We start from the raw sequence: 25,454 nt of genomic DNA, 5'->3' as shown, positions 1-25,454 counted from the left end.
TAAGATACTGAGGCAAGATCATTTTTGATAAATCAATTTGTATTTTCTCCTGACACATCCTCCCATTTCTCTTCCTCCCTTGAAGCAGGTGGCAGGCTCTGTTGTTCCTTGCCACACAGCCTTTCTGACCTTTGTTTCTAAAAGTACAGCCCCACTGAGGACAAGAGGAACAGGCATTGGGCGGGTCCCAGGGTGGGGAATCTGGGCCCCCGCTTCCCCGGCAGATTCCCAGAGAGAGGTGGGTAGGAGTGGACCAATCAGCAGATGGATTCTAGGATGGCAGGGCCCCCAAAGTGACATGGAAAGATGACGGAGCGGCAGATCTGAAAGGACCCTGCCCACGAGACCAGGGTGACCCATCAAACCTCTGCCTGGAAAGTCAGCTGAAATGCCTGTCACTGGGAACCCACCCGAGACTCACATTCGGCCCTGCGGAGGAGCAGACCCTTCATTTACTGAGATTTCTGACCAACGAGCACAGTGGGGGCTTATGATGGAAATTAAGCTGGTATAGAAATATTAATATAAAGTCATAGTTCTTGCATATCTAAGTGTGTGGCCTTAGATACAAAACCAGTACAGAAAGGAGTGGGAGCGGGTGGGGGAGACCGTGCTTGTATAAAGGAGGGAGGGGGTAGAGAGAGAGAGAGAGAGAGTGGACGCAAAAGAAAAGAGATGTAGGAAAAGCAGAGCCTTTTCTTCTATGCATTTCCCCGCCCAAACACCAGAGGGGATGCGTGGGTATGAGCGTGCGCACTGCAGGGCAGGGAAACTAGAGCTCAGCGGACTACGAGTTGGTACCATTAATAACTGGTCAGACGGCTCATTTTTTTTTAACCAAATAAGATATGAATGGAAATTTCCATTTTGAAAAAAACATTATCATAGAAGGTTATTTTAATTTAGAAGTTCCCAAGAAGATGTCTCCAGGCTATTTTCTACCCAGTAGCATTTCAGCTGAGGACTGAATTGCAGTGTTTTAATAGAAGTCAGACAGCTGTTGTTTTGAATTAGGATGTTTTGACAAATTTTGAGTTTCTGTAATATCAGCTTGGTTTGATTTTCTAAAGCATGGCATCTGGCATAGATTTTATTCTCTCTGTCACATGGAAAAACTGAATTTCCTGCTTTCATAATCAAAACAAAACTGTAACTGTTTAAGTAGCTTTAGCTTCTGCCACCTCTTTGACTGCCCACCCCTCCCCTTGTTGTGGACCTCAGATGTCTGTCTTAGTGACTGTCACATTTCTATGAAGTAAGTAGAAAGATGATAAACTCGTCTTAGTTGTCTTAAAAAAATGGGAAAAGCAAAACCAAGAGAAGATAAAGAAGGAAGAGGGGAAGAAAGGAATCAGGGAGAGAGGAAGAGAGGAAGGAGGGCAAGAGGGAGGGAGATACTGGTTACGGGGTCCCTGGGGAGCGTCACTGGGCACTAGGGAGTCTGGGATGAGGAGAAGCGTTTTGTGTGCATGCGTGCGTGTGTGCGTGTGTGTGTGTGTTTTACAAACCTTTGTTTAATTTCAAAATTTTTACTATAAACATATATTATTTTTGGATTAAAAATGTTGGCTAATTTTAACTAATAAAAAGCATAAAGAAATTCAAGGCACCTCTAACTCCTGTGGCCACACTGGGTGCCCTGGGCCAGGGACAGGACAGACGGACCTTGCCCACAGAGCCTGAAGCAGCCCACAGACCTCAGGGTGGGCACAGGGCCCTTTTCCGGGTCCCTTGAGGGCTGATCTCCGGGATGATCTACGATGGAACCAGAGGCCCCATCACACACACAAAACGCCTGTAGTCCCAGGACCTTAATCCTCAACTGGAGACGGAACGGAGGACGATGCTCCACCGTCGCCCCATCCTGGAGGACGGAGATGGAAGAGGCGCCTGCCTCTCTCTTCCGCAGCTGGAGTGAGCCCACCCGTTTCCTAACGGTGAGGGTGGGAGCCTGAGAGCGGGGCCGGGTTGGGGGGGCACCTTCTGCACCACCGTCACACCACTTCCTCCCCATCCAGTCATCTTATCCGAGCCGTCACGCCGACGTATTACCTCCAAAAGGTAAAAAGGCAACCACTCTGAAGAATGTCTCAGGTGAAGCACCTGCCCTAGAGAGCGCTCTGCTCCCCGCCTCTCCCCACTCGTGGAGGAAGACTCTCCCGGTGAGTCTTTCACACGCCTTTCACGTTCTCCTGTCCCGGTCCCTCTCACTACCTGTCCAGGCCATGGTGTCTGCCTTCTTGCTCTCCTGGGCCCCCTTCTGGGCCCACACGGACACCGTGTACTCCACGCCCGGCCTCAGGCCCGTCAGGATGGCGCTGCTCTGCTCCTTCCCCACCGGAACCTCCTTGGTCTCTCCATTGGCAGAGGTGTAGCGCACCGTGTACCTGTCAATGGCGGCCTGCACCGGGTCCCAGGAGACGGTGGCCGTATTCTCTGTCACCCGGTCAGTCACCAGGTTTTTGGGGCTGTCAATGTCTGAAAGGGAAATGTGCGGAAAAGTCTGAGCTCTGAGGCAGTGCAAGACATATCCACCCCCCATCATCATGACTTTCATCTTCCCGAGCTCTTTTAGTACAAGGCAATGGTATCCCCACCCTGAGTCTCTGGGGGGAGTTGAGGGGGAAAGCAACCTCTGGTTCTCAATTTCAAAGGAGAAATCATTATAAACTTCGCATTCTTTCTTGGCCCTCAGCTCCGTGAAATATGAGAGGAACAGTGTCTTCTTAGCAGCATATGGCACATCAAGACCGCCAATTAAACAGCTGCGGTGATGTTCAGGGTATCTAATTTATCATTTTATCGAGGGCTACTTCCTTGGCGGGCACTCTAAAAGTATTATCACAAGCATTGCCACGACCACATCTCAGACACATCTTCACTGAGTCTGCCAAAAACACCGCTACTCTATAACTTGACTTCTCCCTTCTAGGGGTCCAAGTGGTTTCACGAACAGCTCCTCATGGTCAGGGAAGAGCAGCCCACTGAGATCAATGCGAGAGCTTGGTCTTCTTTGATCTCGAAGATTTCTAATTGCAAATTCTCGCAACCAGTGCCCCATCCTTTGGTACCATGACACTCAAATCCACAAGCTCAAAACTCAATTCCTATTGACCATGTCTCTTTTGTTACCTGTCGGGGCCGTGGTGTTGGCCTTCTTGCTCTCCCGGGCCCCCTTCTCGGCCCACACAGACACCGTGTACTCCACGCCCGGCCTCAGGCCCGTCAGGACGGCGCTGCTCTGCTCCTTCCCCACCGGAACCTCCTTGGTCTCTCCATCAGCAGAGATGTAGCGCACCATGTACCTGTCAATGGCGGCCTGCACCGGGTCCCAGGAGATGGTAGCTGTATTCTCTGTCACCCAGTTGGTCACCAAGTTTTGGGGGCTGTCAATGTCTTTTTTAAAAGATTAAGAGAAGGCTAAACGTTAGAACCCAGGAAGGGCGTCCTACCCCCATGTCTAGGAGCTCTCCAATCGGGTCATCATTAATGACGGTAGAACTCCATCTAAAACAGGAGTCAAAGGCCCCCAGGTTCCATTTCCTGGGGAAGCAAACCACTGGATATTAGAACTGGGAGGAATCAGATCTTCTCCAAGTTTCCCCTTATGGAAATTTTCTTCCCTTGCAGTTCTCACCAAAATAGCAATACGAGTCTCCTGAGCCACACGATAAGCCACCAAAACTGCTGCTGGAACAACCTCTTTAAAGTTCTCTATGTTATCTGGTTATTTTGTTTCACAGAATTCGAGAGCTGGGAAGTCCCATCTTCCAACCTTCTTGACTCATAAAAGGGGAGGAGAGTGGAGGCCCAGAGAAATGAAGAGTCCTGCCCGCGTCCCTGCTAAGTTCTTGTGTTAAAACTAAGACTAGTCTCTTTTTGCTCTGAATTTCGAACCCTTTCACCTTCTCAAGAACTTCGGCCCTGTCATCCGTCCTCTCCCTCCTGCATCATCAGTCTCTTCTCTACCCACAGTCCCAGACAGGCAGGCTCTAGGCTCTCCCATCCCTCCCCACGTCATTCCATTTCTCTGCCCCCCTGAACTGACAGACTGTCTCAAGAGCAATGTCTGCATACCTTAACTGCACTCCTCAAATCTATCACGTTTTGCACCTTTCTATGCCACACCACTAAATCTGCTAGTCTAGGTCACTAACAACTTCCATGTTACCATGACGAATGGACACTTGCCATCCTCAACTGTACATGACTTTTGAGTAGCATCTGGCAGAGCTGATCCACTCGCCCCTTCTTGAAGCACGCTCAGCTCTTGGCTTCCATGACTTCACACTTCCCCAGTTCTCCTCCTAACCCAGGCTCCTCCTCCTCAGTCCTTCGTAAGCATCCTTCAAATGCTGGAACATCCGAATCTCCCTCTTTTCCTCTCTCTACATTTCTCTCTAGGAGATCTCACTCAGGTCCATGGCTTTAAACACCAACTGGATGCTCACTGCATACAGTGTGTATCAATTCTGAGCCCCTGACCTGTTTCTACCACACCTGACCTGTTTCTGCATATCCACCACAGTACCTGGCCTGTATTAGACACTCAGTAAATACTTGTGGAATCAATAAATAAATAAACCACTCAATTACCACGGAATCTCACAAGTATTTCAACTTAAATATTTAAAAGTCTTAACGTTCCTCCCCAAACTTATCCGTCATCCTTTTCCAAAAATAGTACCCCAATCTTGCATGCTGCTCGAATCAGAAACACAGGCCATACTTGCTTCCTCATTTTCTTCTTATCCCGCATCTCGACTACCAACAAGTGCCGTCATTTGTACTTCAAAAGAGACTCCCAGACATTCCCTCTTCTCTACCCCCTTTGCCATCACACTTGTCCAGACATCACCATCTCACACCCACACTTTTCTAGTAGCTTCTTTACTAATCTTCCCACTTCTACCCTTGTCATCTCCTCCATTTATTCTCCTCACTGTGGCCTGCAAAATGATTTTTTAAATTAACAGTGCATCACATCACTCTTCTACTAGTAAATATAACACACGTTGTCTATTAGGCACCGTGCGGCTCTGCGTGATCTGCCTGTTCCTCCTGCAGCATCTCAGGCCACTTGCTCTTCGCCCTCTATGCCCCAACAACACCAACCTCTTTTCATTCTTCAACCAGCTCAGGTGCTGTTCCACCTGAAATCCATCACGCATACTCTTCCCTTTGCCAGAAATGGCCACTTTTCCCCAATATCCATTCTCTCCTTCTCCTACAAGCACACTGTCCAATAGATCTCTCTGCAATGACGGAAATATTCTATAATTTGCACTGTCCAATACTGTAGCCATCAGTCACATGTGGCTATTGACCATTTGAAATATGGCTAATCCAAATGAGAAAAATAACTTTTTATTTGTGTTATTTTAATTAATTAAAATTTAAATAGCCACATGTAGCTAATGGCTACTGTGTTGGCCAGGACAGTGTAACAGAAGTTAAAGCTGGGCACATGGCCATCCACAAAAGACCTCATTTCCCAGTCTCCCTTGTAACGAGACGTGGCAATGGAACGTGAGAAGAATGGATGTGTGCAGTGCTCCAACGGTGCCCTGCCTCTCACCACGCCCTCCCCACTGGCTGGAGTGTGGGCAGGATGGTGACCACGTAAGGGCGGGCAACTTCCTGGGGATGACCGAGCAACAGTGCAGAAGGAGCCAGTGTCTCCAGCCTGGGAAGCTACCACAGCAGCCCTGGACGTGTACTGAGCCATTCCACAGAGACGAATACTCTCCTGTGGTGTTTAAGCAACTACTGTTGGGTGTTTCTGTCCGTATGTATCCCATTACTCCTCACTCATCCCATCTACAAAACACTCCTACCCCGTTATTCTCTCTACCTACATCATGTTCATCTCCTTCATAGAACTTATCATAATTTACTGTTAGAAATTTGCCTTCTCGTTTACTGTCTATCTTTCCCACTAGGCCTCAAGAGAGTAGAGATCACATTTGTTTTGTTCACCACCGTATCCCTAGGCCTGGCACTTAGATGATGCTCATTAAAAGTTAGCTGCCTATTGACATGAACACAGGGCTCCAGCTGCCCAAGTTAATACTTGTTCCTTCATACCGCACAGCATTTATTAAGTCAAACCTACATACCTTGCCACAAAACAGCTTTTGAACCCAGTGGTTTTAGAAATTTTATATTGGTTTTACATTATTTCCAATAATTTTCTATAGCTGACAGGCACAATGGTTACAAAAATTAGCTTTGGGAAGAGTTTTAAGATATTCATGGGAATACTCAGTCCTAGGTCCATTACTATCCTTTTTTCTTTCTTTAGATGAATGAGTTTTTTACAGCAAATTCTCCTAAAACAGTCCACAGTCCTTAAGATTACAGACCTCAAAAGTAGTTGCATCATCATTCAGCAGCAATGGATCGACCTGCATTAATCACTGCAGTTTGTCCTCCTCTTACCTGTCGGGGCCATGGTGTCGGCCTTCTTGCTCTCCCGGGCCCCCTTCTCGGCCCACACGGACACCGTGTACTCCACGCCCGGCCTCAGGCCCGTCAGGACAGCGCTGCTCTGCTCCTTCCCCACCGGGATCTGTCTGATCTCTTGGTCATCCACAGAGGTGTAGCGCACCATGTACCTGTCAATGGCGGCCTGCACTGGGTCCCAGGAGACAGTGGCCGTATTCTCTGTTACCCGGTCAGTCACCAGGTTTTTGGGGCTGTCAATGTCTGAAAGGGAAAATGCTGATCAATACACACTATTAACAGGCTTCAGAGTGCAGTAACTCGTGGTCATTTTGCTTGGGGTGAAACCTTTTCATGTTCTGTGGGTTTTCCGTTTCATATGCTCTCATTTTGGTTTCAGCTGTTTCATGGACATACCTCTTCTCTCCCCAGGTATACCTGGCCTCTCAAGTAGAAAGTACAATATACCAGAATGTGAAAATCTGAGCTATTACCTCTACCAAGAGTTTAACAAATCTCTTTATTCATTTAATAAGGGTATATTGAGCCCTTGTTTCATGCAAGGCATGTTCTAGGCAGTGTGCAGGATTCAGAGTTGAAGAAGACACAGTCTCTGCTCACAAGGAACTAACAGTTTTGTGCCTAGCATCATGTCAATGAAGACTTCTCATTTTATACTAGAAGATTCTAAAAGCCAGAGCCAAATGTAAGGTCCTGGAGGAAGAGGGCTACATCCTATTCTCTTCTGTGTTCCCAGGGCCTAGTAGAGGACAGGGCACATGGAAAGTGCTCAATGCATACATTACATGAATCAGCAAAAAGTAAAACCTTGTTTTAATAGTCTTTGGCATATCATTTATTGATTTGTCATGCTGGTTTGCTGGTTAAATCACTGTATAAAATATGGTCATATATCTCCTTCATACTAATAAGATAAGAATATAACACGGAAGTTATTCTTATCCTCCAAAACTCTGGTCCACATATACTCGGCTGTTCTATAGAAAGGAACACACTCCTTTCTTGTTTGAGCACCTGTTATTAATGTTTGGGTGTTTCTGTCAATGTATATACTACTATTACTCACTCATCCCATCTATGAAACATCCCTACCCCATTATTCTCTCTACCTACACCATGTTCATCTCCTTCACAGAATTTATCATAATTTATAGTCATATACTTGTTTTATACTTATAATATGATTGAATTGTAGTAAAGCAAACCACAGACATCTCCTTGCTATGGCAGATGTGAATTCTACATTCTTAAAGTCAAATTTTCAAGATACTATTATCAATATTAACAATATTTAATTTTCATTTTCTGTTCCTACTCACGAACTCACCAAAGACCCTCAATACTGTCTACAGCAAAATATCCACGCGATCAGAAGAGGAGCTGATGGGCGTGACCATGCAATCGCAGCTTGGAGACTGTCATGTGAGCCTGACTTGTAAGGAAACCAGTTAAAGGGAAGTGAGGGATGGTGTGTGCAGTCTGTTATGAAGGGATACCATCCTGCTCTTCCATAAATTATCAGTTTCTGCCAATGTCAGAGAAGGAAAATAGAACTTGACCACCATAGGCTTAACATGACAGGTCTTAGGTTCTGAAAGAACAATGCTACGTTACCTGTTGGGGCCATGGTGTCAGCCTTCTTGCTCTCTTGGGCCCCCTTCTCGGCCCACACAGACACCGTGTACTCCACGCCCGGCCTCAGGCCCGTCAGGACGGCGCTGCTCCGCTCCTTCCCCACCGGAACCTCCTTGGTCTCTCCATCGGCAGAGGTGTAGCGCACCATGTACCTGTCAATGGCGGCCTGCACCGGGTCCCAGGAGACGGTGGCTGTATTCTCTGTTACCCAGTCAGTCACCAGGTTTTGGGGGCTGTCAATGTCTGAAAGGAAAATGCTGATCAATAAACACTATTAACAGGCACCAGAGAGTGAGATGCTATGGCCGTTTTGCTTGTGGTGAGGCAGTTTCCTGTTCTTATGGTTTTCCCACATAATATGTTGGTTTTCAGTTGTTTCATGGATGTAGACCTCGTCTTCATGGATGGATTATTGGATCTTCAAGGAGGCAGCAAGGAGAGTGGAATGAATACTATACGCAGAGTCAGAAGAGCTGGGTTCTAGTCCCAGCCCACAGAGGTAAAGCAGAGGGAAAGGACAGCAGACTTTATCAAGCAGAAGAAAAAATGTCTGAATTTGAAGACAGGTCATTTGACATTACTCAGAGGGGAAAAAAAGTATTAAAAACTGTGAAGAAGGCTACAAAACTGGTGGAACACCAATAAGCAAATAAATATTCATATTATAGGAGGTCTAGGAAAAGAAGAGATGTAAGATGGCATAGAAAACTTATTTAGTGAAATATTAACTGAAAACATCCAAATACTGGGGAGAGATATGAACATCTAGACCAGGAAGGTCAAAAGTCAGTCCCCCAATAGATTCAACTCAAAAAAGTTCTTCCCAAGTCACATTACAGTCGAATTGTCAAAAGTCAAAGACAAAGAGAGAATTGTAAAAACAGCAAGAAAAAGTGTCAAGTCACATATAAGGGAAACTTCATTATACTAACAGCAGAAACCTTTCTCAGCAGAACCTTACAAGCCAGGAGAAAAGGGCTGCTATATTCAAAGTACTGAAAGAAGACAATTGCCAGACAAGAATACTAAACTGAGCAAAGCTATTCTTCAGAAATGAGGGAAAAAATAACGTTTTTCCCAGACAACCAAAAACTGAGGGAACTCGTCACCACTAGAATAGCCTTACAAGAAATGCTCAAGGTAATCCTGCATCTGGAAGCAAAAAAAAAAAAAACAATAATGACCATTATGAGAACATATAAAAATGTAAAACTCACTGGTAGAGCAGGTACACAAAGGAAAAAGAGAAAATAATCAAACCTTATCACTATAGAAAAACCACTAAAATTCAATAATAAACAATAAGAGAAACAATTAACAAAATGACAGAAGTCAGTCCTCACCAACAAGTCCAACCTATCAACTGAATGTAAACGGATTAAATTCCCCACTTAAAAGACTTAGACTGACTGAATGAATTTTTTTAAAAAATGACCAAACTATATGCTGCCCACAAGAAACTTCATCTTTAAAGACATACTGACTGAAAGTGAAGGGGTAGAAAAAGATATTCCATGCAAACAGAAACCAAAAGCAAGCTAAAGTAGCTATACTTATATCAGATAAAGCAGACTTTAAGTCCAAAACTATAAAAAGAGACAAAGAAGATTGTTATATAATGACAAAGGGACCGATTCAGGAAGAGGATATAACAATTATAAATATATATGCACCCAACACCAGAGCACCCAGACATATAAAGCAAGTATTATTAGATCTAAAGGGAGAGATAGACTCCAGTACAATAATAGTTAAGAATATCAATACCATACTCTCAGCACTGGACAAATAATCTAGACAGAAAATCAACAAAGAAACATTGGATATAAACTGCACAATAGACCAAATGGATCTAACAGACATTTACAGAGTATTTCATCCAACAGCTGCAGAATACACATTCTCTTCATCAGCACATGGAACATTCTCCAGGATAGACCACCATGTTAGGACACAAAACAAGTTTCAATGAATTTAACAGATCTGCAATCATATTAAGTATCTTTTCTGACCACGATGAAATAAAACTAAAAATCAATGAAAAGAGGAACATCTAAAACTGTACAAATACATGGAAATTAAATAATATGCTCCTGTACAATCAATGGGTCAATAAAGAAATTAAGAAGAAAATTAAACAATTTTGAAACAAATCAAAATAGAAACAAAACTTACCAAAACCTATGGGATACAGAAAAAGGACTATTAAGAGGGAAGTTTTGGGGGGCTTTGGGTTTTTTTCTGTGTTTTTACTTTAAGAGACAAGGTCTCATTCTGTTGCCCAGGCTGGAGGGCAATGGTGCAATCATAGCTCACTGCAGCCTTGAACTCCTAGGCTCAAGCGATCCTCCTGCCTCCATATCCCAAGTGTCTAGGACTACAGGCATGTGCCACCACCACACCCAGCTATTTTTTTTTTTTTAGAGACAGGGTCTCATTATATTGTCCAGGCTGGTCTCAAACTCCTGGTCTCAAGTGATCCTTCTGCCTTGGCCTCCCAAAGTGCTAGGCTTACAGGCATGAGCCACTGTGCCCAGTCAAGAGGGAAGTTTACAGCAATAAATGCCTACCTCAAAAAGTAGAAAGATTTCAAATAAAAAATCTAACAATGCACCTCAAGAAACTAGAAAACCAAAAAGAAAGTAAATCCAAAATTAGTAGAAAGAAAGAAAGAATCAAGATCGAAGTAGAAATAAACAAAATTGGAACTTAGAAAAATACAAAGATCAATGAAATAAAAAGTTGTTTTTTGAAAAGATAAACAAAACTGACAAACCATTAGTTAAACAAATCAAGAAAAAAAGGAGAAAAAACCCAAATAAATAAAACGAGAAATGGGAAAAATGACATTACAACTGAAATCGCAGAAATACAAAGGATTATTAGAGACTAATACAAACAACTATATGCCCACAAATTGGAAAACCTAATGGAAATGGATGAATTACTAAACACATAAAACCTACCAAGATTGAACCAAGAAGAAATAGAAAATTCGAATAGACCAATTACAAGTAACAACATCAAATCATTAATTAAAGTCTCCCATTAAAGAAAAGCCCAGGACCTGGTGGTTTCACTGATGAATTCTACCAAACATTTGAAGAAAAACTAGTACCAATTCATCTCAAACTCTTCCAGAATATTGGAGAGGAGGGAATTCTTCCAAACTCATTCTATGAGGCCAGCATCACCCTGGTACCAAAACCAGACAAAGGCACAGTAAAAAAAGAAAACTACAGGCCAATATCTCTGATGAACATAGAGGCGAAAATCCTCAACAAAATACTGGCAAATCAAATCCAACAGCTCATTCAAATGATCATTCACCATGATCAACTGGAGTTTATCCCAGGGATAAAAGGATAGTTCAACATATACAAATCAATAAATACAATGTATCACACCAACAGAATGAAGGACAAAAACCATATGATCATCTCAATAGATGCAGAAAAAGCATTTGATAAAATTCAACATCCTTTCATGATAAAAACCCTCAAAAACCAGGTATAGGAGTGTACCTCAACACAATAAAGGCCATATATGACAAACCCACAGCTAAGATAATACTGAATGGGAAAAAGCTGAAAGCTTTTCCACTAGAAACTGGAACAATACCAGGATTCCTACTCTCACCATTTTTATTCAACATAATACTAGAAGCCCTGGCCAGAGCAATCAGGTAAGAGAAAGATATAAAGAGCATCCAGACTGGAAGAGAGGAAGTCAGATTGTCCCTGTTTGCAGACAACATGATTTTATGTATAGAAAACCCTAAGAGCTCCATCAAAAAACTCTTAGAACTGATAAACAAATTCAGTAAAGTTGCAGGATACAAAATTAACATACAAAAATCAGCAGCATTGCTAAACACCAACAGCGAAATAGAAGAAAAAGAAAGCACAAAAGCAATACCATTTATAATAGCTACATAAAAAAATAAAATACCTAGGAATAAATTTAACCAAGAAGGTGAAAGAGTTCTACAAGGAAAACTATAGAACACAGATCCAGCTGAATGGACCAAGGATGCATGCAAGTTCCCCATGGACCAAAGGGGGGCCAATCAGAGGGGGGCCCACCTGGGGTTACATTAGGAGCTATCCAAGAGGACCACCTACAGGGGCAAGGTGACCCCACCAGAGAGGCATTGGAGTGAACCCCCTGATATATGGACAGAGGAAAGAGAGTAAGAGACCTGTAGGACACAGGCATTTGCCCATAGGACACTGTGGTGAGAGACACCCCCCACCAATGGAAGAGGACCACAAAAGCCCTTCACAACAGGGTCAGCTCTAACACTTGGCAGCCATGACAGGCCCAAACACCTGTGACTGCTACAGTCGAGCAAGATCTTCCATGACCCTGGCCCCTCCTCCTTTTGGCCTCTCACCTCTCCTCCCTCCCGACTCCTGGCCTCTCCTCAGTTTACCTCTCCCTACAGTGCCAGACATAGGTGGGTCAGACACTGCAGGTGGAAAATTGGAATGACAGTGCTGGAAGTCCAAGGACAGAGAGAAGAGAAGCTGAGCTCGTCCCCTGCCCCCAGCAGGCAACCACCAATGACCCCAGCTGAGAGAGAGAAGTTTAACTATAAACGAAGCGTGCAGGATTATACGTAAACAGGCATTTTAATTACTAAATGGGGGGGACTAGAAGGGACTAGAAACAAAAACAAGCACAGAAAGGGTTTAAACAGGTGAGAAGTTAAAAAAAAAAAAAAGCATTTATTGACCACGATCCGTAGGTCTGGCTCCCTCAGCCTGACAGTTACTTGTGCTTTCTTCATACTGATTCTTTAGCAAGGTGAAGCATTTAATGTGCTGATAACAGAGCGGGTGCATAGACAGAGGCAGAACAAAGGACTATAGCAATAACCACAGATCTTTAAAGGCCAAAGTGGAGACCAAAACCTGAGATACGCTTTCTAGGAGAAGCCAGTAAAAGGCAGTGAGGGGTACACGACTTATGAGGAATGCCAGCCTGGTTTTCCATGAAGCCTCCTTTTATGTCGACGTCAGAGAAGGAAAACCAGCACAGATGGACCATGAGCACAGCAAGGACACAGTGATAATGTACGCTCCATTACCTGTCGGGGCCGTGGTGTTGGCCTTCTTGCTTTCCTGGGCCCCCTTCTCGGCCCACACGGACACCGTGTACTCCACGCCCGGCCTCAGGCCCGTCAGGACAGCGCTGCTCTGCTCCTTCCCCACCGGAACCTCCTTGGTCTCTCCATTGGCAGAGGTGTAGCGCACCATGTACCTGTCAATGGCGGCCTGCACCGGGTCCCAGGAGACAGTGGCCGTACTCTCTGTCACCCGGTCAGTCACCAGGTTTTTGGGGCTGTCAATGTCTGAAAGGGTAATATGCGGAAAAGTCTGAGCTCTGAGGCAGTGCAAGACATATCCACCCCCCACCATCATGACTTTCATCTTCCAGGCTCCTTTAGTACAAGGCTATGGTATCTCCACCCTGAGTCTCTGGTGGGAGTTGAGGGGGAAAGCAACCTCTGGTTCTCAATTTCAAAGGAGAAATCGTTATAAACTTCGCATTCTTTCTTGGCCCTCAGCTCCGTGAAATATGAGAGGAACAGTGTCTTCTTAGCAGCATATGGCACATCAAGACCGCCAATTAAACAGCTGCGGTGATGTTCAGGGTATCTAATTTATCATTTTATCGAGGGCTACTTCCTTGGTGGGCACTCTAAAAGTATTATCACAAGCATTGCCACGACCACATCTCATACACATCTTCGCTGAGTCTGCCAAAAACACTGCTACTCTATAATTTGCTTTTTCCTTTCTGGGGTTCCAGTTGTTTTCCGGACCGGTTCTTCTTGTTCGGGGAGGGGCGGCCCCTTGGGTTCACTGCGGGCGTTCGTTTTTTTTTGTTTTTGACGCTTTTTATTTGCAAGTTTTGGCACCCGGTGCCCCTTCTTTTGTTCCCTTGACACTCAAATCCACAAGCTCAAAACTCAATTCCTATTGACCATGTCTCTTTTGTTACCTGTCGGGGCCATGGTGTTGGCCTTCTTGCTCTCCCGGGCCCCCTTCTCGGCCCACACGGACACTGTGTACTCCACGCCCGGCCTCAGGCCTGTCAGGACGGCGCTGCTCTGCTCCTTCCCCACCGGCATCTGTCTGATCTCTTGGTCATCCGCAGAGGTGTAGCGCACCATGTACCTGTCAATGGCGGCCTGTACCGGGTCCCAGGAGACGGTGGCTGTACTCTCCGTCACCCGGTCAGTCACCAGGTTTGCGGGGCTGTCGATTTCTTTAAGAGAGAAATGAAAGAAGAATGTAGCCTTTACCACTCCCCAGTTCCTGAAAAACCAGCACATACACAGCAAAACGATGGTCTCAACAAACTTCAGAGTCTGTTACATGCCAATGACTGAAAATAACTAAAAGGTTGAATTAAACAAGGGGTCTGAAATTCAAAGAATGAGCTTGTAACATTTAATGAGAAGTAGAGTTTCCAGACAAAGCCAACATATAGATCAACTCCATAAACTTTTCCCACAAGTTGCTTTGGGATAAAAAGACTTGGTCTTCACATTCGAATTTCTCCTTTATCCCGGATTTATATAATACGCTGTTCCAGTTCCTGACTCCTTGTACCTGAAAACAATTATACTTAATAAATCTCTGTATCTGCTCTTATACGTTCTCTGGGAAGAAAAATATCCTGGAAGTAGAAGCCGCCATTTCTTTTCATATAAAACATTTTGTCTGTGGCCAAGGAACCAGGAGATTTTTTAACTGATGGTATCTGAGGTCTGGATTGATAAAAATAATCCTACTTATAGACTCTGTCTGGGTTTCTGTGTGATTAAACTGGGTTAGAGCCTGGGCTCCACGGTTTTCTGGTTGCTAACTTTGGACAAGCAAGTAATTGAAGTCTTCATCTCCTCGCCTCTCTAAAGAAGGAAATATTAGTACCTACCTCACAGATTATGGTGAATAATAAATGAGATATTGCATAGTAAATGCTTAAATATGAATTGTTATTACTAATGGCATATAAGGTACGAAACACCTTCAAATGCCATTCTTTTCAAAATGTCGACCCTTAGAGTCAAAAATCTAGGCAATTGGAAATATGGCTGGCATGCCTTCATTATCCTGGTTCAAGAGCCACCTCCTCAAAAGGCTGCATTTTCTGTGACAGCACCCGCGTTTCAGACCTGCACACCACCACTTGCGAAGTCGGCAGGCCAGCCGGCTGGGTGGAATGCACCGCCACGTACGACTCGCCTTACGGAGCACAGAGTTCGGCGTGCATCTCGGACGTCTGGCACGTAAGGACAGATGATTCAGCACCCAGGACTCTGAGCCGCACCGCTACTGACGGCTCTCACAGACCCGCCACCACCAAACCACCGGAGATCACCTGACCTGCCACGTTCTCACATCTTTGGCCTCTGCCTATGCCACCTCCGCCGCTAACGCCGCCCGTCCTTCCGGGCTCTGTCCAGGTGTCACCTCCTCCCACAGCCTGCATGGCCCCTCTCCCACCCTGGCCTGCAGCAACGCCACACCCTGGGTGCTCCCCGCATGCTGGGGCTGACTCACGCCTCCCCCACCTGAGAGAAGGGAAGGTTCTTCTCTATTCCAACTTCCACTGACTCACATGCTCTTTCTTTTCACAGCACTCAAAATCCTAGTAAACAGAGAGTCCTGTATAATGTAAACCAGGAGGTGGCAAATCATAGCCCAGGGGCCAAATCTGACCCACTGCCTGCAGACTTCTATCAAAAAAGGTTTTACTGGAACACAGCATCGCTGGTACATGTACATATCATCGTCTGTGGCTGTTCACACTCCTCAGTGGCAGAGTTGAGTAGTTGCAACAGAGACCGTCTGGCCCCCAAAGCCAAAAATATTTACTATCTGGCCCTTTATAGAAAGTTGATGGTGTTGACTTTAAACAAATTTAGATCTCACTGTCCTTACTGTCAACTTCTTCTCTCCTCCCCTGGAGCAGAGGTCAGCTCTCAGAGGCCCACCCTGGCTCTACAGGCTGTGCACCATGAAATATTTTACAGGCCAAATGTTAATTAACATTGTAAGAAATCATAATTGCTATCACTTATGTAGCATTCACTACATGTCAGGCATTTTATATGAATTAACTCGTGTGACATTCCCGATAATCCTACGATGGAGACACTCACATGCCTCATTTTCCAGATAAGAAACTGAGAGGCCACCTGCAGTGGCTCACACCTACAATCCCAGCACTTTGGGAGGCCAAAGAGGGAGGCTCGCTTGAGGCCAGGGTTTGAGACCAGCTTGGGCAACATAGCAAGATGCTGTCTCTATAGAAAATTTAAAAATTAGCCAGTGTGGCGGTATGGGCCTATAGTCCCAGCTACTTGGGAGGCTGAGGCAGGAGGATTGCTTGAGCCCAGGAGTTCGAGGCTTCGGTAAGCTATGATTGCACCACTGCAAGACTTTGCTTCAAAAAAAAAAAGAAAGAAAAGAAGAAAAGCAAAATTGAGGAACAGAGAAGAAGTAACTTGCCTAAAGCCACTCGGCTAATAAATAGCAAAGCTGGGATTAAAACGTGGACAGTCAAGCTTCTGAAACCACCTTCCTGACTACTTAACTGCTTCTCTGAGAGTCCCTACACCCAGCGACTTTTCAGAACAGAGCCCAGGCGATAAGTGGATCCTTTCCCCTTGATTTTCTGCCAAGTGTTTTGCAACCTCGAGTGGGCTCCAGGATCAGAATGCTCTGAATTCAGGGATGCGCCAGAGGATTTAAGCAGAACAAGCGGGCAGCCTACGTCCCAGCACAGTCCCAGGACCCCTGCGGGCATGAGCTGAGTGCAATGGCTGGGTGAAGTATGGAGACCCTCATTGTTTCTGAAAAACTTAAAGGCAGAACTGGTACATTTGGTGAGTGTTGACTCAGGATGCAAACCATTTCCACGGTCTGAAGGAGAGCCCCAGATTACATGCAAAGTGCTCGTACAGCCACTGCAAACTGAGATAAGCATTCAAATTCACCGTCAGCCCAACGTTTTGAGTTTTCACATCTAAAAAATGAAAATTAGAAAGTGTTACTGTACTCCAAGGGAGTTTGCATATGGAATTCCAGCCCAAATAACTATGACCATCTGTATCAAATAAAAAGGCTGGTCTCTTTTGTTTGAAGTGAAAAAGGAAAAAATTCATAATTATGAAATTCAAAATTGCTTTAGTAACCTTCCCAGCCACCCCTGCAAACAAAAGAGCTGATGCCAGGTGGGCAATGACCTCCTGCTTCAAAAACCAACTTTCTCCCTGCCATGGGCAAACCTGGTTATGCTCCCGTTCCGCCGTTACCTGTGAGGGCCTTGGTGTCAGCTTTCTTGCTCCCCTGGCTGCCCCTCTCGGCCCACACGTAGACTTTGTATGCCTCTCCCGGCTTCAGGCCCGTCAGGATGGTGCTGGTCTGGTCCTTGTGTACTGCCGTCTCCTTGCTCTCCCCGTCAGCGGAGGTGTAGCGCACCATGTACTTGTCTATGGCAGCCTGCACCGGGTCCCAGGAGACAGCTGCCGTGTCTTCTGTCACTCGATCAGTGACCACATTGGTTGGACCATCAATTTCTTCATAAAAATATAGGAGAAAGAAAAATCAGAGAAACCATTTGGCTGGTCAAGATCATAGATGTGACCTAGTTCAATGCAAGAGGGTCTCTCCATCATCTGTGACAGGTAGGCAACTGGCCTCTGCTTGGACCTTAAACTGAAAAACATCTTCCTGATGGACGAAACAATCCATTCCACTTTCAGACCACTGAACCCCGCAGAGAAAACTCCTTCAAGTGTAGTTCTTTCAACCATGTCTACCCTAGGTGGACACATAGAATCCATCTAATTCCTCTTTCAGGAGACCACTCAGCAAGTATTCAAGAAGAGCTATCATTCTCCTTCCTAACTCTCTTCAAATCAAACACCACCACCTCTCCCATCCATTCCTTCCAAAGTATAGTTTCTGGACCTGACACTTATATCTAGACATCATCCTTTCTTTCTCTTCTCAAATAAAAATCCCCAAAACTCAGTTCATTCATTCAACCACAATTCACTGAATGTCCATTACGTGCCAGGGAACATGATGACACTCAGGAGTCATCAGTGAGCAAAATAGTGAGAAATCCCTGCCCATGTGGAGTTTATATGCAAAAAGGACCAACCCAGAGCAACACGCCAGCCATGTCCTAGACACCGTGCTGAGCCCATGGCCTTAGAAAATCCCTAATGTTTTTCACATATGTCCCTGCTAAGCCACAGGTTCTCAACCTTTGTCAACATTGGGCACCTGCTAAGTACCACCACCAGAGACTCTATTTCAGAAGGTCTCAGACTAGACCTGGCATCTCTGTTTAAAAAACAAATAAACACACCTCCCCAGGTGATTCTGATGCACATCAAAGATTGGGAACCTCCATGTTAAGCTGCATCACCCCCTTTTTTTGCATGTCTAATACATTTTCTGGACCCAACATTTACTCTTGTTATATTTTATCTTATAGATTCCATGTATAATTTAGTCTTTCATCCAACATGCCCATTTTTCTTGCCAGCCTCTTATCATTTGGGAACTTAATAAGTGAGCTATCTGGGCACACCCATCAAGGTTGCCCGCCAAGATGATGCACAGAACGAAGCTGAGACACGCCACGATACCCTCCCTACGTGCAGATTGGTGCCCTGCTGGGTAACGACACTCACAACAGCTTCTTACTCTCAGACACCCAAGCGTTTCTCCTTCGTTTCCATGCTGCTCTTGTTCTCCTGGCCAAGGCCTCTCCAGGGAGAAGTTACAACTTCCCATAGTCTTGCTTTAAAAAAAATATTCTGTAGAGATGGGGTCTCGCTATGTTGCCAGGCTGGTCTCAAACTCCTGGCCTCAATCTATCCTCCTGCCTCAGCCTCCTGAAGTGCTGAGTGTGCTGAGAGATCTATCACACCCACATGGGCGGACGGAGGAAACGGCAACCAGCCCTGGAGCTCCCTTTACCCCTAACAGCCTCAGAGCCCTCAAGGGATAGAGAAGAACAAGGAAAAGGCATTTGACTATGAGCAGTGGGCAGGTAGAACATTCCATGCCAGAGTTACAGGAGATCTGTATGTTTAAGCCCAGAGAGGAGACGTGACTTCTGCAAGCTCACAGGGCCAGTTCGGGGCTGGGCCAGCCTAGAACTCAGGGCTCTCTGCCCTCCACCCCCTTCTCTCAACTCCCTAACAGCAACAACTTAAACGAGAAGGGGCCTCTTCACAGAGCCGTTCTTCTTGACAATTCTCAGGATGGGAATCTGATGCCGAGATACAGGAATGGGAGGAAGGCCTCAGAGATGGGACCGCCATGATAGGCCAGATAGCGGGAGCAGCCAGCTCTGCAGGACTTAAGCCTTCCTCTCTGCCAGTAAAATATATGGGGATCATTAGCAGTTTTTCCATGCAATGAAGACTTGCAGTAGCTGCAGTAGCTGGCCAAGTCACAGATGAGTCACAGCTGTAGCCGCAACTGCAAGGCAGGCTCTGCCTAGCCCAGCCCCAGTGTCCTTATCAGGCTGCAACTTCCCACCTGCTAGACAGTAGCAGCTGCAGTGTGACATTTCCTGGGGCCATTCAAGGTCGGAGAGATTTAAGGCAAGACTTGTAAGGCTTGATAAGTGGGACTTTGAGTACACATGTTAGTTAGAATAAAGGTGAGCCCCACTTCGAAGACATCTAATTTGCAAAACCTGAACACAGTATATAGAAGAGGTTAGTTAGGAGCTCTGTTTGCATCAGGAAAGTCTATTCCACTTTATAACAAGATTCGCCACAGGGTTGGGTAGGGAATGGCTGTTCTGAGTCTAGGTTGTAACACACAGCACACGTCCACACCCCAGCACATGGCCACAGGCACTAGGAACAGGTTTCTCCATTCACAGCGGCCACCTGTGAATTACCCTGTTGGTGTAGTAGAAAATGGTGCAGCCAGGTTGTAAAATCCATGAGATTTGAGCTTAGGGTCAGAGACAGGGGACAGGGCTATGTTACTGATTTGAAGGTTGGCTCGCTGACGAGGTTCCTTTGGACTACAGTACCTACGCGTTCCATGACCTTGCTTTCACGAGCCTCCTCTGCTGCCTTTCCATTGTGGCGACACGATTATTCGAAAGGCACCATTTGTAGAGAGTGTGCTCCGAGAGATCAAGCCCTCTTCCTACTGTCCTCTAGTTCTGCTTCTGGAAAGGTTATCAACGTTAATCTCAAGCAAACCTAAGTTCAAACACCAGCTCAGCTATCTACTAGTTCATCCTGAGTCTCCTAAATGTCGTAGGTTTCACTGTTCTCATCTATAAAATGGGAATAACAATGCTTGCAATACTATTATAAGGAGCAGAGACAATATTGATAAAGCCTCACAGTGTACGGAAGCCCACCAGAATACGGTGGTTACTCGAATGGTAGAGACCATTATTGCTCTTCGGCCACCGGCAGCGGGAGAGACGGGTGTTCTGAATGTTGACAGGAGCTCGGCTTGGAACACGGAGTTTGGGAAGGAAAGTTTTAGGAAGCGGAGCCATTTCAGTGGAACATTGTGTTTGGGTCTCAGTAAAAAGTGAACAAGGTAAGAAGAGAAGCAGATCTGCTATTTCATCACAGCACAGTGCAATGGGGAAAGTTCTGAGGAAATTGCTGACAAGTGGAGAGGCTCGGCCACCTGCTCTGCTGTGCACGGGAGCTTGTGTGTCATAACAGAGCAAGCAAGCTTTGTCTCCAGCCCACCGCGGGGAGGCAGGCATAGAGAAGTTATTAACAGAATATCATAATCAGGAAAAAAATACGAGAGAGGACTCTACATTCAGTCAGTCCAACCCTTCATCTCACAGATACAAAAACTGAGGCCGAAAGAATGGCATCCCCTCTCAGCTAGTGGCCTGCCTCGCTGAGACGTGAAGTGAGGCTGCAAGCGGGGAGGGGCAGAGGGCGAAGTCCGGGGACATCATCCCCGAGGACGCCGGCCTGGCTTGTGCTTGCTGCCCTTGAAGCGGACCCGCTTCTGAAGGCCGGCCTTTCTGGAAGGTGCCCCAGCGCACTTTGGGTGTGTTAACAGGGTGAGGAATTTCAGTCAGCGCTTTCCGTTCCGCGGTATTGGTTCCACTGGGCGACTTGTTACATGGAAAATACCTGAACTGTGTCATTTCCTCCCTGCACATGCTTGCGCTGTTCTTAAGACTCACTGTCTTTTTCCATCTCGTGGGATGCAAACCGTTTGGAGAAAATAGAGATTCTTTTTTTCCCTTAATTTAATTAACAGTCTAGCCAGGTTTGAGAGTGTTTCCTGACGTTAGAAATTATAGTGTCTTTTTCTTTTTTATGGTGGTAAGACATATGATACAAATTTATTTGCAATCCAATAAAATATTCCATCCTGCTTTTAGGATATAATTGACAATAAAAACACTACTTGAACGGTAACATTCTAGCTGGGATAATATACTCGAAAGGTTAAATAGCAAATCAAGGCCATATGTGATGAAATGCTCTAGGAACTCAGAGGCAAAGATGGCTGACGTTTAACGTGGTCATAGAAGGCTCCAGTGGAGAAGTTACGTTTTAACCCAGCCTGGAAGGGTGAGTGGCATTATTGCTGTGTTGTTTTGAACCCCTGCAGGACAGGGACCATGGCTTCTCATCTCTGGACGTTTCTAAAGGGACCACATCTCTTTTGCCCAACTGTACCATGCAATAAATGTTTGTTGAATTGAATTAATTGGTAGCTAACGATAATAGCAGACAGCTTTCTAGACTAAGGTAACAACATAAACCCACTATGCAGAGATAAGAATCCTGTGTTAGGAAACCCTAGGAACAGTCTGGCTACAGGAAGTGGTGAGAATAGCAATGGCCCAGGTTGGGCAGGCCCCCGAGGCCAAGATAACAGGATTATACCCTATGCAAGCAATGAGAAGTCACAGAAATTTTTTTAGTTAGGAAGTAAACACTATGAAAATTAACCAGAAACAATGAATAAGAAGGATAAGAGATGTGATATTGTGAGTTATAATAAGAAATATATTTGGTCTTGGTCACCCTGGATTCCTGGCACATGGCTCCTAAAACTCCTGGAAATGTTTGAAGCGGTAAATGTCTTCCTGTGTGCTAGCGAGAGGACTGATGGCTGGGGGCTCCCGGAAAGCCTCGGGATGAGAGAGGGTTGCAAGAGGAACCAACAGTGTAATAAGAGGAATTTTCAGCCCCACCCCCATCCCACCCCTATCCCCTACCCTCTAGCCTGCTCCCCCTAACTGGGGACGGAAAATGTGCTAAAGGTTGAGTTAATCACCAGTGGCCAATGATGTAATCAATTATGCCTGCATGAGGCCTCCATGAAAACCCAAAGGACAGAATTAGAAGAGCTTCTGCGTTGCTGAACACAAGGAGGTATCTGGAGGGTGGAGGGCGGCGCACCCAGAGAGAGCATGGAAGCTCCGCACCCCTTCCCACATCCCTTGCCCTGTGCATCTCTTGTATCTGCTATTCACCTGGACCCTTTGCAATGTTACTTACAATCAATGGGTAAATGGAAGTAAAGTATCTCTCTGAGTCTACGAGCCTCTCTAGCAAATTAACAGAACCCGAGGAGGGGTTCACAGGAACCCCTGATTGACAGCCAGTTGGGCAGAAGTACAGGTCGCAGCCGGGGACTGCTCCTGACGGAGGAAGTGGGGCAGTGTTGTGGGACTGAGCCTGCATCTGATGCTCCCTCCAGGCAGACAGTGTCAGAACTGAATTGAATTACAGGACACCCCGGTGGTGTCTGATGAAGAATTTGTTGGTGTGCAGGGAAATCCACTTCCAGAGGTGGAGTGTTCTGTGTTGCGTGAGAGAACAAAAGTATTTATCTCTTGCAGGAAAGTAAAAGTGAGAAGCACTTTAGCTTTGCAGCTAAGCCCGAAGGCTTCGACTTGGACATCTGGGTTCAAACCCCAACTCTGTCGTTTCCTGGATAGTCAATCTTGAGCTTAACTTCTCTAAGCCTCAGTTTTCTTATATATGACCTAAAAATAATAATAGTACCTACCTCATAGGATTGCTGTGAGCGCGAAAGGAGATAATTCATGAAAAGTGTTCAGTGAGTATAGCGCCTGGCACATAGTAAGCTCTCAATTCGCAACTACAGAGAAAGCCACCGAAGCAAGGAAAAACTTGTCATTTTTCAACTTACTAAAACGTTTCATTAGCGCACTATTCAGGCAGGCTGCACAGTCTATAGAGACTAGTTTGTAAATTAAATTATAGCTTACCCTTTGTAATTGTCCAGCCACAACTCTTTCACGCTCTAGATACGCGACCTGTTAAGCAGCTGAAATAGTGATTTCAATTCTCCCACCACCTCACCCCTTATTCTCACCACCCCAACCGGCGGCTTCCAGGACTGAACTGGAAAGAACTAAAGAATCCTTCAAGAGAGACTCAAAATTCAAAGATCCCTTCTTTGCTGGCTCCAAGTATTAACCTCCACCTGTGGCATTATGTCCGAATTACAGGTTCCTAACTTAGAGAAGGCAGGAGCCAGAGCTACTGCGGGAGGCTCACAATTCAGGCATTGTTTAAAAACTGAAAGTTACACGGGGCATCTATGCACATGCCCACGGTGTTCTCAAATTCTGTTCTGATTAATAATTACAAATGCATTGTCGAATGTTGCTGATTTATAGTGTTTTATCGTTGTATATTTTCTCAATATACAGATGTTAAACATACCACTGTTGCCACGTGGGGGTGCTTAATATCTTTTGACGTTCTAAAACAGACTGTCTGAGTGTGGCCATCAGGAAAAAATATAGTTGTGGTAAGAATAAAATTACAGATCACCTGTCTTTAGGTAATACAGAGCTGTGTGCCGAGGTCCAAAACAGTAAGTGCCTTAAAAATAACCCAGTGATTGAAGCTATTAAAATAACCAGCAAGGTGTCAGAGCTGGTCTTTTCCTTTGGTCCCAAGATGCTGGGGAAGATTTTTCAATGGCAAAAAAAAAAGCCTGAAATAGGAAAAGGTTTTTTTCCCCTTCCCTGCTCCCCAGATAGATGTTAGTACATAAAGCGATAGAATCCTCTACATGCAAATCCCGGAACTTTTATCCAGAGAAGAGTCAGCCAAGAAAAATATCAGACTGCGACCATGATTAAACTTTTATCGTACCTCCGAGTAGCTCTCACCTGTCCTGCCATTGAGGAGAATCGGCTTTCCCTCCAGCTCTCCTCGTATGGGGACGACTGTGATCTTGTACTCTGTCCCGGGCTGCAGACCTGGAACCGAGCGGCCAGGCTGGACGTGAGTACAGGCGCCAGGCACCCCCGCCCCGCACTGCTCTCCCCAGGATTTCTCTTGCGAGGGGCGAGGGGGGTGAAGGAAGCCCCACAGCACAGTGGAACACGAGGCCTCACTTAGGGGGCCTATCGGTTGGGGCGGGGGAGGGGTCGGAGCAGAGGAGATGAAGACGACGGTGCTCCCGTTCTTTGCTGGGCCACCTACACTTGTGTCCCATTTTTATTTATAGCACGAATGTTTTCCTGCCCCCAAATATCCTTTTCCCTCAAAAGTTTCTTTTTTTCTCATTGTAGTAATTAACCTGGATTTTTTTCCCTTTTCTTTTTTTTTTTAAGTGACTTCCCTGTAGAGGCGATCTGAATGATTGTTCCCCACGGCACAGACACTGCGACTCCGAGGGCAGAATGCAAGCACAGAGCAGCGTGTATGAGGCACACAGCCTCATTCTCCACTCCGCAAACACGGAGAGCGCCGAGATGTTCTCTCAAGATGAACTCAGGGAGGGGACGGCACGACTCGGCCCCAGAGGAGAATTAGCCTGAAACTAATAAGAATCACGGCCCTTCACCTTCCTGGGCCCCTTCCAAGGCCCTGTGCCTGATTGGCTATTCATGATTAGGTATTATTTTTCTTCAAAAGGGCCCTGGAAATTGTCTAAAGTTCAAGCGTTGTAAAACTCGATCCATCCTGCAGCCCTGTTCCCCTAGCGGCCGTGTGAGTTCCAGCTCCCAGCGGCATCAGCGGAGGCAGCGAGACAGGGAGCCCCACCCGAGGCCCCCCAACACAATCCTTCCATGCGTCGTGCTCAGCAAACCAATCTCAAAGTCCCTCCCCCCACACCCACGCACGCAAGTTCCTCCAGAAGGAATGTCTGTGCACCACCAAGACCACCCTGAGACCAGACAGGGTCTCCAAGCGGGTTAGCTGACTTGGAGAACATCTCGGAAATGTAATCTGCTAACAAGGTGCCCTGGGATGGCAGCTCTGATGCTGGAGCAGAGTGTGAGGGCCTCCAGGGTGGGCTCACGTC

The 25,454-nt window shown here is 45.8% G+C and overlaps 1 protein-coding gene across 1 annotated transcript in view; it reads right to left on the bottom strand.

Annotated features, from left to right (window-relative positions):
* The window catches only part of TNN (tenascin N), a 51,733-nt gene that overhangs the window by 19,968 nt on the left and 6,311 nt on the right, over window positions 1-25,454 (bottom strand). The window contains exons 5-12 of the mRNA XM_012657727.1: window positions 24,313-24,402; window positions 17,435-17,698; window positions 14,110-14,376; window positions 13,193-13,456; window positions 8,080-8,343; window positions 6,618-6,708; window positions 3,133-3,305; window positions 2,215-2,478 (exon numbers count right to left, since the gene is read on the bottom strand). Of these exons, the coding sequence (XP_012513181.1) occupies window positions 2,215-2,478; window positions 3,133-3,305; window positions 6,618-6,708; window positions 8,080-8,343; window positions 13,193-13,456; window positions 14,110-14,376; window positions 17,435-17,698; window positions 24,313-24,402 (1,677 nt within the window). The remainder of the gene's footprint in view (window positions 1-2,214; window positions 2,479-3,132; window positions 3,306-6,617; window positions 6,709-8,079; window positions 8,344-13,192; window positions 13,457-14,109; window positions 14,377-17,434; window positions 17,699-24,312; window positions 24,403-25,454) is intronic.

The sequence above is a fragment of the Propithecus coquereli genome, unplaced genomic scaffold, assembly GCF_000956105.1.
Source record: "Propithecus coquereli isolate 6110/MARCELLA unplaced genomic scaffold, Pcoq_1.0 Scaffold56, whole genome shotgun sequence".
In the NCBI taxonomy this organism is placed as follows: Eukaryota; Metazoa; Chordata; class Mammalia; order Primates; family Indriidae; genus Propithecus; species Propithecus coquereli.
This window is presented reverse-complemented; position numbering and strand designations above follow the sequence as displayed.